Source organism: Calidris pugnax, unplaced genomic scaffold, assembly GCF_001431845.1.
Source record: "Calidris pugnax isolate Ruff unplaced genomic scaffold, ASM143184v1 scaffold150, whole genome shotgun sequence".
Classification (NCBI taxonomy): domain Eukaryota; kingdom Metazoa; phylum Chordata; class Aves; order Charadriiformes; family Scolopacidae; genus Calidris; species Calidris pugnax.
The window spans coordinates 54,834-67,049 of NW_015091300.1; the positions used below are offsets into that span (position 1 = coordinate 54,834).

At 46.8% G+C, this 12,216-nt stretch overlaps 1 protein-coding gene across 1 annotated transcript in view; it reads right to left on the minus strand.

The window, feature by feature from the left end:
* LOC106899111 (netrin receptor DCC-like) overlaps nucleotides 1–12,216 on the minus strand; it is a gene marked incomplete at its 3' end in the record, with an annotated part of 67,935 nt that overhangs the window by 9,365 nt on the left and 46,354 nt on the right. The window contains exon 2 of the mRNA XM_014960787.1: nucleotides 443–727. Coding sequence (XP_014816273.1) covers nucleotides 443–727 — 285 coding nt within the window. The remainder of the gene's footprint in view (nucleotides 1–442; nucleotides 728–12,216) is intronic.

Sequence of the window (12,216 nt, forward strand, 5' to 3'; positions counted from 1 at the left end):
CTTCCTACGGTGTCAACCTTTGCATCCAACTTCTTCTAAAGGTCTCCAGGTTCTTCCACGTGAAGAAGAACTTGGAAGCTTGTAGAAATAACAGGAAAGGAAGTGGGATAGATCAACCTAGCTGCCCCAGGAGGAGTGACTACTCCCCGTTGACTGTGTAGAAGACACCAGCTTCCTACCTACAGATCTAAATTTGGGACTTGAAGTTAGGCAGCATGAATAACTTCCTACGGTGTCAACTCCTCACCTTTCCATCCAACTTCTTCTAAAGGTCTCCAGGTTCTTCCACGTGAAGAAGAACTTGGAAGCTTGTAGAAATAACAGGAAAGGAAGTGGGATAGATCAACCTAGCTGCCCCAGGAGGAGTGACTGCTCTTCAGAGGACCAAAGGACGTGACCAGACGTGACAGAAAGGTGGTGTAGAAGGATCTAGAGATCTTACCTGCCAACACTCTGACTTCGGCATCGTTCCCAGTTCTCGAACTGGCTGGATTTTTCGCCAGGCACCTGTAGATCCCGCTGTCCCCGTGTTGAACCCTGCTGATCTGTAGAGCTCCGGAGGGCAGGACGGCCACCCGCGGGTCACCGGGGCTGGGGGACAAGTCCTCCTGGTTTCGTTGCCAGTGGACCACGGGCATGGGCTCCCCAACAACTTCACACTTGAGCAGGATCGTGTCTCCGGCAAAGGCCGTGACAGAGTCTGTCTGGGAAAGAAACCTCAGTGGACCTGCAAAAACAAGCAAATAATAAAAAAAACAATTATAGAGTTGCTGAAAATTGAATTTGGACACTGTTTCCATGCTGATTTGGAATTTGTTAACAATCCTGAGGAAATAAGTAAATAAATTAATAAATCGAAACACAAGGACCACGTCCTTCCTGAGAGACAGGAGAAACACCTGGTCAGGACAGGACATGGTCTGCAAAATTCAAAGTACAAGTGAAAGATGATGTCCAGATTGCAGACTTTATCAAAGAAGAGGAAAGGAAAAAAATCAGCCCTATTTCCAGGCAAGCATGAGAAGGACAAATCAAGAAGACAGGCTGAAGCAACTCCTTGAGATGGTACAGACGTATTTTGGGGACCTTCTCTGGCTCTAGTCCTGGCCAGTCCCCTAGAAACAACCCCACCGGCCCCTACGTTCACCTTACCAGTAAATACCATCACTCAGAAGGGTGTGCAAACATTCACCAAGTGGTGACAGAGTGAAAAACTTACAAGAAGACACTGAAAGCCACCAAAATTATGTAGGAACCAAGCACCTTCTACATTACATCAGCCAGGCTTTCAAGAAGGACCTCTCAGTAGGGGCTATTAATGAGCTGAGGAAGCCAAGAATAAAGCCCTCAACTTTCCAGACACTAAAATGCCACCCAAATATTCAGAGTATTGGGGAATGCTCGTGTATTGGACAAGACACTTGAGTGGGAGCCCCACATTCATTCCCTGGATCAAGCACCTATTTTCTGGTGTGATTTTGGCCCCCCAATCTCTTGTCTCTCTTCTCCTCCAACACCTTGCTCCCGTCTCCTGGAGCATCTCCAAGGATGAGGTCTCTCCCAACCCACGAGTTGAAGCAGGGAAACTCTTTAGCAAGACAAACCAGCCCAGCAAAGGCTTCCTAAAGGCATTTCCACCCGTGAAAAGAGCCGATGTTGTGTGGGATGGGGTGTTTCCTAATTATTGTCTTCATCCATCATCCCTGGAGTGAAGAAAAGGTGGTCCTTCCCAACACCCTCCACCCAGGGAGGATGCTACTTTCCAGCCAAGCTACTGGCACAGACGCCCAAGGAACAGCTTTTTCACCCCCAGCAAAGCTGGTGCAGGCTAGAAAAGAGAAGCCTTCAACACTTCAATTAAAAAAAAAAAGAAATATATATATTTAATTGAAGATAAACGCAGTGCGAACCGTGATGGAAAGCTGTTGAAAACTACAGACTTTTCCAGGAGGAAAAAGAGCTAAATCTGACATTTTACTGTAAAATCCAGGACTAAAACAAATTGCCATAAAGGGACTTTGCTTTTCTTCCTCGAAAATCCATGTAATAATCCCAACAGCTTCCTCCTTAGGCAAGGAAAATAGTGATAAGTATTAGTTCTAGTGCAGACTGACCATGAGCACAGTACCCAGCTGGAGCTCTGGGACCAGTTCTGGGCTCCCCAGTTCCAGAAGGACAGGGAACTGCTGGAGAGGGGACAGCAGAGGGCTACAAAGATGAGGAGGGGCCTGGAGCATCTCTCTGATGAAGAAAGGCTGAGGGACTTCTTGGGTCTTTAAGTCTGGAGAAGAGAAGACTGAGGGGGGATCTGATCAACATCAATAAAGACTTGAAGGGTGGGTGTCAGGAGGATGGGGCTGGTCTTTCTTGGTGGTGCCCAGGGACAGGACAAGAGGAAATGGGCACAAACTTGAATAAAAGAAGTTCCATCTCAACAGGAGGAGGAACTTCTTGACTTGGAGGGTGGCAGAGCCCTGGCAGAGGCTGCCCAGAGAGGTGGTGGAGTCTCCTTCTCTGGAGAAATTCCAACCCCACCTGGACACGTTCCTGCGGGACCTGCTCTGGGTGGCCCTGCTTTGGCAGGGGGGTTGGACTAGATGTTCTCCAGAGGTTCCTTCCATATCATCCTGTGATTCTGTGACCTAATCCTAATGTAGATTCACGGCACGACTTCTTATTTCTCTCGACATCCCCCTGCCCCATCTCTCTTCCTGTGGATCTCCCAACCCTTTTTCTTTGAAAGCTTAAAAAAAAAGGTCATAAAATCTATACATAACAGATCGGGATGTTCCAAAAACCCTTTTGTTGTGCTCCCAAGGAAAAGACACTACCCACCTTTTCCCATGGTTACCTTCAAAACTCATCCATTTGTCCTCAAGACCATAATATATTTGAGATTTTAAAAATACCACTGGGGCTTTATGGGTCTCTTGGCTTACGCCCATGTATTTTAAATATGTTTTTTGGAAGCTACACGCAGATGTTTGGGTTGTCAGGACCCAGCTTGAGGGAACAGACCACCAAATACATTCTGAGAAAGTGACTTTCCAAGAGGAGACTCTGGAATTAAACATTGCAGATCCACGGCGATGGCTAAAAAGGGGGTGCAAGACACCCCCTCCCCTGCATTAAACCCAAAAACCTCGTTAGGAAACTTAATTGGAAGCCGTCCCCGACACCGATTTACCACGTAGCCTATCAGGATGCCCATCTCTCCTTCCAGAAGACCCAATTATTAAGCAATTAAAGTTCACTTAATCAAAAAAAAAAGAGCTTATCATTTGGGGGACAGACCTCAGGGTCTGCAACACGTTTAGCTATTAAATATTCAGCAATTTAGCAGCGCTCAGTACAATCCCCCGGAGAAGAAAAGCTTTAAATGCTTTGTTTGTTTCAAATTAAAGGCTGCAAGGTTACTTAACACCAAGACAAGACCTTTTTCTTAGTTTTTTATTTTTTTTTTCCCCCACATTCAATTCACATAATAGCTGAAGGGCAAGAAAGCAAGGTAATGAAAAAGAGTGATTTCCTTCTGCTTCCTTGGGAAAATAGGAAAGGGAGCGGGCACGGGTGAGTGAATTTGGAAATGTAAATATTTTAGAAACTGCTGTCTAATTCTCTTGTCCACGGGCTGGTTTCCAAAAAAGTGCTATACTTTAGTTACTCTCTATATTCAGCAGGAGCATCGGAATGAGACCGACAGGTTCCACCAAATCATCCAAGAAGAGACGTGAAGCTCGGGTTCCTTCCCAAAAAAACAGGAGCTAAAAAACCTCTTCCCCTTCTTGTTGCAAACCCCATCTTAAGGGAGAGGAAAAAATACAGCTTCCAGGAGCTGGGTGCTCAGATTTTTGATTTAGAAGGAACTAATTGGGGAATAAAACAAGTTACCAATGTGGATTTAGCAATATTTTAAAAAGTATTGGTAGTATAAGGTACCAGTGCCAGCCCAACCAGAAGGATTTTAATATTCCAATAAAATGAATATTAATATGAGATTTTATGCCTTTGCATTTTTTTTTTTAATATATGAAATGTGGGCAATTAAGGTTTATAGAGATGGAATTGCCACGGAGGGCACCTCGGTGCCAAGTGAAGGAGAGGAAGGTGCCTCCTCGTCCAAGAAGCCAAGGATGGAAACCTGGTGTTTCAAGAGCAGATGAGGCCAGAAGATGACACGTTAAATAATTATAGGTCTATTTACTATTAGCTATTTCTAACAGGGGAAAAATTCAACTGCTCCTCAAACTTCTGTCTGATACTGGAAATACAGGAGTGGGGCTTCCCTCCAGACCAGTAGAGAGGAATCCCCTCTTGCCTTCACCTGGTGGGGAACCCATGGGGATTACCAACATTAGGTGATTACATGTTAAATTGGATTGATATTCAGATGGGATTAATCAATTAAGAGCTCGATCTCTCTTTATCTTAAATTATTTTTTAAATACAAACCACACCTCAGATGGGATTAATCAATTAAGAGCTCATGAGTGCTACAAACAAGGCAGGATCTCTCCTTTTCTTAAATTATTTTTTAAATACAAACCACACACAATATTCTGACTACACAGAGTGTATTTACATCCCATCAAACTTCACCTAGAGTATCCCAGGTCATATATATCAAAGAATCATAGAATGGGTTGAGTTGGAAGGAAATATTTACATCCCATCAAACTTCACCCAGAGTTTCCCAGGTCACTTAGATATCAAAGAATCATAAAATGGGTTGAGTTGGAAGGATCTTAAAGATCATCCAGTTCCAACCCCCTGCCATGATCAGGGACACCTCCCACCAGCCCAGGTTGCTCCAAGCCCCCTCCAACCTGGCCTTGAACCCCTCCAGGGATGGGGCAGCCACAGCTTCTCTGGCCAACCTGGGCCAGGCTCTCACCACCCTCACACCAAACAAGTTCTTCTTGAGATCTTCTCTAACTCTCCCCTCTCCCAGTTTGAAGCCATTCCCTCTCATCCTGTCACCACATGCCTTTGTAAAAAGTCCCTCTCCAGCTTCCTTGTAGGATACTGGAAGGCTGCCATCATGCAATCAACCACATCCTAAACTTCTCCGTCAAAAAATAAGACATTAAAAAATAACTGGAAATCCTTGGAAATTATCCATCCTTGGAAATAAACTTCTACAACTCGAATTTGCCATATTCTCTTTTCTCGGGTCTCAGGTGTTAGTTCTGTAGAAGCCCAACAGTCACCCACCATGGAAACCCTGTGGAGATACCAAAATGGAGGTGTCTCTGCCGCCCAACATCCAGCACCATCAGCCCAAGGGAGAACAAACATGGGTTTTAAGGTCTAGAAGTTTGATTTAAGAAGTCAGGCTTCAACAAGGATGACTCTGCTCTCCAACCCCAGCTGCAGGAGATAAGGATCGGCGTGGGCTTGGCATTCCAATTGTCTACTGAGATCCAAGTCATTACTTAACGGACCATGGTGGCAGGAGAGTCCAAATAGCTCCAGATTAACCAAAGTACGGCTAGTTAGAGAGTTATGTACACAATTATTTCAATTAATTACTGTAGGAGTGTGTGTCTAGATAAAAACCCGAGTGCTTCACCGCCTTTAATTTATATTCTTATGTAAACAAGAGATAATATCATTTCCATTTCCCAGATGGGGAACTGAGGCTCTAAAATACAGGTCTAAATAGTGAAAGGCATCAACGCCTTTCAACGACGATCATCTCCAGATGGTCCCTTCCAACCCCACATCAGTCTGACCCCCCAAAGAGAAACACAGCTCAGGGAGTAGCCAAGGGGAAAGGGAAAGTTAAGTTTTTGCTGAGTTTGCAGTTTTTCAGCGGCAAGGAAAAAATACCCTCGTTAGGGAATGAGCTTAAAGAACAATTCCAGCCTGTGGGCTCCACCAAAAAGGGGTTGCAAAGCTACCTCCAGTGAAGAAAACTTAAGGACCACCCCCACCAGGTATCCTAAAAACAAAAATACAAGGGCAGAGCTTAAACAGCCCCCATTGTGTTTCATATTAATTGAATGAGCGTTAAAAAATAATAGTAATATCCACTTCTCAAGCTTTTCTGCTGCCCTCTTCGCCGGTGTCGCATCACTTTTGGATGAAGGAGCAACTCATCCCAGGAGAATGGAAGAGGCTTAGATGTTTTCAGCCAGATTCATCCCAAAATCCCTCCAAACAAAGGGTCTGGCTTCCTTTCAGGAGATCCAAACCATGGAAGCTTTTTAAGCCTGCACGTTTAATGGAGACACAATTATTTCTGCCACCGGTAGTTAACTTTCCATTATCACCCTGGAAAAATGCATCTTCCTTGCTGGGAAGTCTCAGCCCAGCCCTTCCCAGCTCCAGCAGGAAGGTGGAAAAGGGGCAAATCCCTGCACTTCTCTCTCTCTTTCTGGGAGGAGGATAATTTAGTTGACCTCAAATAATAGCACAGCTCCGGAGGGAGTCTCTCTACTGGGTCAGCTTATGCCAAAGTCAAAGAAACAAGGCACAGATTTTATAGTCGACTGTAAAAGCAACAATATCTGTATAAATAGATATAAAAAAGAGGATTCAGGGGAGAGTTTAGGCTCAAACACTTAATGGTGAGTTGCAACCCTGATGCTATTTCGCCATGGAAGTGTCCCAGATCCTTGAGCATCCTCACCTTTTGAGGAGGTTTTAATCCCAAGAGTTAACTGTTAAATCAGGAAAGCCACCATGTCTTCTCTTAAAGCACACGGAGAGGAAGGGTCACAGATATGGGGTTGGAAGGGACCTCTGGAGATCATCTCCTCCGACCCCCTGCCAAAGCAGGTGCGCCCACAGCAGGTCCCACAGGAATGTGTCCAGGTGGGGTTGGAATGTCTCCAGAGAAGGAGACTCCACCACCTCTCTGGGCAGCCTCTGCCAGGGATCTGCCACCCTCAAAGTGAAGAAGTTCCTCCTCATGTTGAGATGGAACATCTTATGGTCAAGTTTCTGCCTGTTCCCTCTTGTCCTGTCACTGGGCACCACCAGAAAAGACCAGCCCCATCCTCCTGACACCCACCCTTCAAGTATTTATGGACCTTGATCAGATCCCCCCTCAGCCTTCTCTTCTCCAGACTCAAAAGACCCAAGTCCCTCAGCCTTTCCTCCTAAGAAAGATGGTCCAGGCCCCTCAGCATCTTTGTAGCCCTCTGCTGTCCCCTCTCCAGCACTTCCCTCTCCTTCTGGAACTGGGGAGCCCAGAACTGGACCCAGTGCTCCAGCTGGGGCCTCCCCAGGGCAGAGCAGAGGGGCAGGATGACCTCTCTCCACCTGCTGTCCATGCTCTCTTATTGTCCCACATGAGACCACTGGCCTTCTTGGCCACAAGGGCCCATTGCTGGCTCATGGGCATCCTGTTGTCCATCCGGACTCCCAGGTCTTTCTCCTCAGAGCTGCTCTCCAGCAGGTCACCCTGGTTCCACTCTTCCTGATGCCCCCCCAGGATGCCATTGGCCTTCTTGGCCACAAGGGCACATTGCTCTCAGAAGAAACTCCTCCTCAATCAGCCCTACCCTCACATGGACACCTTCACAGAAGTGCTGTTGAACTCACCGAGGAGGAGACAGAAACCATAACCATGTAGGAACAAAATTCCCCATTTTCAAGTAGAGGGACACACCGGGGTCTCCTCCAGCCCAGCAATTTTCTCTCCCAGCAGGTACAGTCCATTACTACTATCACAGCACCAATTCTTGGCAGCAATCTAATTCCAACCACCAAGGGCTCGCTGAAGGAAGATGATGCCTCCTACCTATCACAGGAAATAAATGAACTTATTATTCTGAAAAAAAAAAAAATAAGACTTTTCCCTAACCTGTGTTACCCGTGTCAGTTCAGATTATCAAAAAGGCAAGAATTTTAAAACCTAATTTACTTGTCACCTTTTCCACGGCGCGCTTGTTGGCTTCGCTCGGCGTAACTCATGGAAACAATCTATTTTTTCCATCCACATATTTATGCTGGAGGGGGATTTTCATCAAGGATTCAATGCCTCCGTGGTCACTTCTACTTAGTCTCCGCAGATCTTTCGCCCTGATTTCAAGCACGAGCAGAAAGATGTAATGCCTGAACGTCCCACACATGCAGGATACGTGGAGAACAACAAAAAATTTCAATTTTGAGCAAATCATTCAAGTACAACCCTCCAGATTGCTTATCTCTTCGTTCGACATGTTCGTTGGCGTTTCAGAGTTGATGAGAACCAAACCTGTCATTCTTCAAGGCGACGACTTGAAACTATGACCTTCTTATAGCCACAGGGAGAACATGAATCTCCAGAGCTCCACACCTATAGCTCCCTATGGCTGGTGAGGCAACGGGGTCCATCTAGTTCCCCTATCACTATTTTTAAAACATACAGCTTAAGGGTGTCTCCCTAAGAAGGGGGAAAAAATCATAGGATCACAGAATAGTTTGGGTTGGAAGGGACCTTAAAGACCAGGGATAGGACAAGAGGTGCCCAGGGACAGGACAAGAGGAAATGGGCAAAAACCTCAATATAAGAAGTTCCACCTCAACACAAGGAGGAACTTCTCTCCTGTGAGGGTGGCAGAGCCCTGGAAGAGGCTGCCCAGAGAGGTGGTGGAGTCTCCTCTGGAGACATTCCAACCCCACCTGGACACGTTCCTGTGGGACCTGCTCTGGGTGGCCCTGCTTTGTCAAGGGGTTGGAGTAGATGTTCTCCAGAGGTCCCTTCCAACCCCATTATCATTCTGTGACCACCTAGTTCCAACCCCCTGCCCTGGGCAAGGACACCTCCCACCAGACCAGGCTCCTCAAAGTCCTGTCCATCCTGACCTTGAATTTTTCTAGGAATGGGGCATCTCCCACCTCTCTGGGCAACCTCAGAGGTGTCTCACCACCCTCACAGTGTAGAATTCCTTCCTTCTATCGAGCCTGAAAGCACAGGAGATGTTGCAAGCACCAAGACTGCTAATATTTATTAAGAAACCTACATGAAATACTGAATTTTTAGGAGAGTAACTCCATGTCACTCACGATCCACCTACGTCAGGAGAAGAAATACTACCCTAAGCTTTTATCATCCACCGACAAGCCCACCCACTGCTTTGCCCCCGTTAATACGCAAATCAGAGGGTGTAAATCTCTTCATCTCTCTGTCGGCCGCTGGTGCCAGCGCTGGTGGCCTGCAGCCAGCCAGGAGAACAGGCTCCCCGCCAGTGGCCAAGGAAAGCATCAAATCTGCTCCTCAAACAGGAAAAAAAGCAAGAAGAAAACAGGCCCTTTTTGTTTTTATGGCGCTGAAGAATTTTAAAAAAAGGACCGTATTTCAAAATCGCTAATTAAAACAATAAAAAAAAGAAGGAGGCTCTCTCTGGGAGTTCACTGGTGCTACCATCGTTTAGTCCCTTCTATTTAAAGCCCTCTTGGACTGGTGACTTTGCTTTCATAAAGCAGCATGAAGATGCCCTGAACGGACCGGTGACCTCCTGATGTGACAGCCCACAAATGGAACGTGATGGTTTTGTGACTTGCCCCGTTGAAGCTGCTTGGGCACCACCTTGAAAAGACCTTCAAATTAATTAGGCGGAACTCCAGCCACACCTCCCGATAAATGAAGAGTCTTCAAGGAGGACAGAGGCATCCCTGGCACTGGAAGAAGGAAGAAGCCACCGTGGAGACGCTCCTGGCTCCAACGAGCAGGTGGCCCTCCTGGGCCACCACCGAGTCAAGTGGCACCATGGGACAAGAGCAGCCAGAGCCAAAACCCCATGGAATCGGCACCCAATGCACACCCAAACCATTATCCAAGAGAAGCTTGCACAGCACGACTGGTTACCCCAGAAGACCCAGTAAGGGTATGGTGTAGGGGAGGACTTTGTAGAGTAGGGTAGATGGTTGGACTCGATGATCCCAAGGGTCTCTTCCAACCTGAATGATTCTATGATGGTCAACCTCTTCAGAGAAAGGAGGGGTAGAACTCTGCTGCCATGAATGACAGAGACAAAGACAATAATTAGGTACGTCCATTTCTCCTCCCCTAACCCACCTCATGGACTATCCTTCTACAAGCTTTGAAGATGTAGAAATTACTACTAATAGCACAACTCCCAGCAAAAAGCTTCTTCTCTGCTCCCTCCTCCACTTTGATCCATAAAAGATCAAATCAAGCTCAAGGCCTCAGCCCTCGAGTTCAAGGCACTTAACGCCACGTGGTTAAATATCTATTTAAAGAAGATCGATTCAGACCTCTCCATTCTCAAACACCACTCATCTTCAGCAGACGGTCATCTCTCCTGTGCTGGAGACCAGCCCTTCTCAAGGATCAGGACAGACCGTGGGGCAAAAAGAAGAAAGATTCATCAGAGATTTCAGAAGCTTCAGATGGGAACACCAGGGGCAATTTATTTTAACTCATGGAGTGCAAGCGTAGGGAATCTCCAACATGCAGGGCACAGCGTAAGTGTGAGAGGTCTGTGTGGACCTTCCCTAAAAGCCTGAATGGACAGACAGGACAAGAGGTAACGAGCACAAACCTGAACATAAGAAGTTCCACCTAAACATGAGGAGGAACTTCTTTCCTGGGAGGTTGGCAGAGCCCTGGAAGAGGCTGATGAAGAGGGAGATTGAGATGAGATCTGGGGAAGAACTTCTCTGCTGGGAGGGTGGTGAGAGCCTGGCCCAGGTTGCCCAGAGAAGCTGTGGCTGCCCCATCCCTGGAGGGGTTCAAGGCCACGTTGGAGGAGGCTTGGAGCAACCTGGTCTGGTGGGAGGTGTCCCTGACCAGAACAGGGGGTTGGAACTAGATGGTCTTGAAGGTCCTTTCCAAGCATATGCTGTGCTGCCAGTTCAGGTCATACCTGAGCCCAGCTCTGTGTCCTAATTTGCCACACATCAGCCACTAGGTCTTGGACCATGGTAGCTTCTACCTCAAACTTCAGCTCTTCAGGAAGCTGGAGTAGAGGAGAGCTCATCTTCTGCTCCCTATCAGCTGTGGGATGGTATAAAACAGCCTCTTCACCTCCTCCCACCCTTCCTGGGCTCTAAGTTCCTTGCCCCTATCTGTGCAAAGACCATCTGCTTCAAGCACGATTGAAGTTGGCTTGTTTGATGGTGGCAGAAGGACAAATGGTTCCTACCACCAGGTTGCCCTTTCTTGTTGGAGCAGCGAGTGAAAGCCCTGGAGATGCAGTGCCTTGAAGACAAGCAATAGACTTTTTAGCAAGAGCCTGGGAAAAAATAAAATCTTTGGAAACAGAGTTAGGAAAAAATAAAGTATTAAAATTATACCAGGAGAAACCATCTAACACCAATTCATAAACTGCAGAATAATCCAGTCCCCGATGCTTTCCTGCAGGCTTTATCTTCTGCTGGCATGTGTCCTCACACAGAGCATCTTCTCCCTGGGAAAAGCCACTGGCTACTCTTCAAGGTCTCAGAATCACAGAATCTTCTAGGTTGGAAGGGACCTTCAAGATCATCTTGTCCAACCGTCAACCTAACTTTGACAAAAATAGACACCCACACAACAAACAAGAAGCATCATCACTAAACCAGACCTCCCAGCACTACATCAACCTGTCTTTTGAACACCTCCAGGGATGGTGCCTCAACCACCTCCCCGGGCAGCCCATTCCAATGTATGCAAGGAGTCAAATCCCGCTTTATTTAGGGACATATTCTCCATGACCTAAGTGCTACTGACTTTAAAGAGATGCTCCTTTCCATCACGGTCTGGTTTCTTGCCCGTAGCACCGACAAAACCTCTGCTGATAAAAATGGTCTGTTCTGACAGGGCTTAGCCCTTCTCTGAAAGAAGAAAAAGAAGAAGATAAGGATGATAACGGCAAGAACGTCGCTGGAAACCGGAATCTATTAAAATAAAACAACCTGCTAGCTCCATCCGGGTTGAATCTTGGCTAAATCAGTGGTAGCCTTCAGCATTGATAAGGAACTGGAATATTTTAGAGGCGTAGCATCTCCCCCACTTCAACTTTGCTTTTCATCAGAGGTGACATCCAACCCAACTGCCCCAGCGTTGACGTTTTTGGCACCGTTATCCTCATTTCCCCTCTTGACGGCCCCTCTTCTCCCAAGTCACAGGTGACAGGACAAGAGGAGGTTCAGGCTGGATATTAGGAAACATTTTTTCACTGAAAGGGTTCTCAGCCATTGGAATGGGCTGCCCAGGGAGGTGGTTGAGGCACCATCCCTGGAGGTGTTCAAAAGACGGGTTGATGTGGTGCTGGGAGGTAT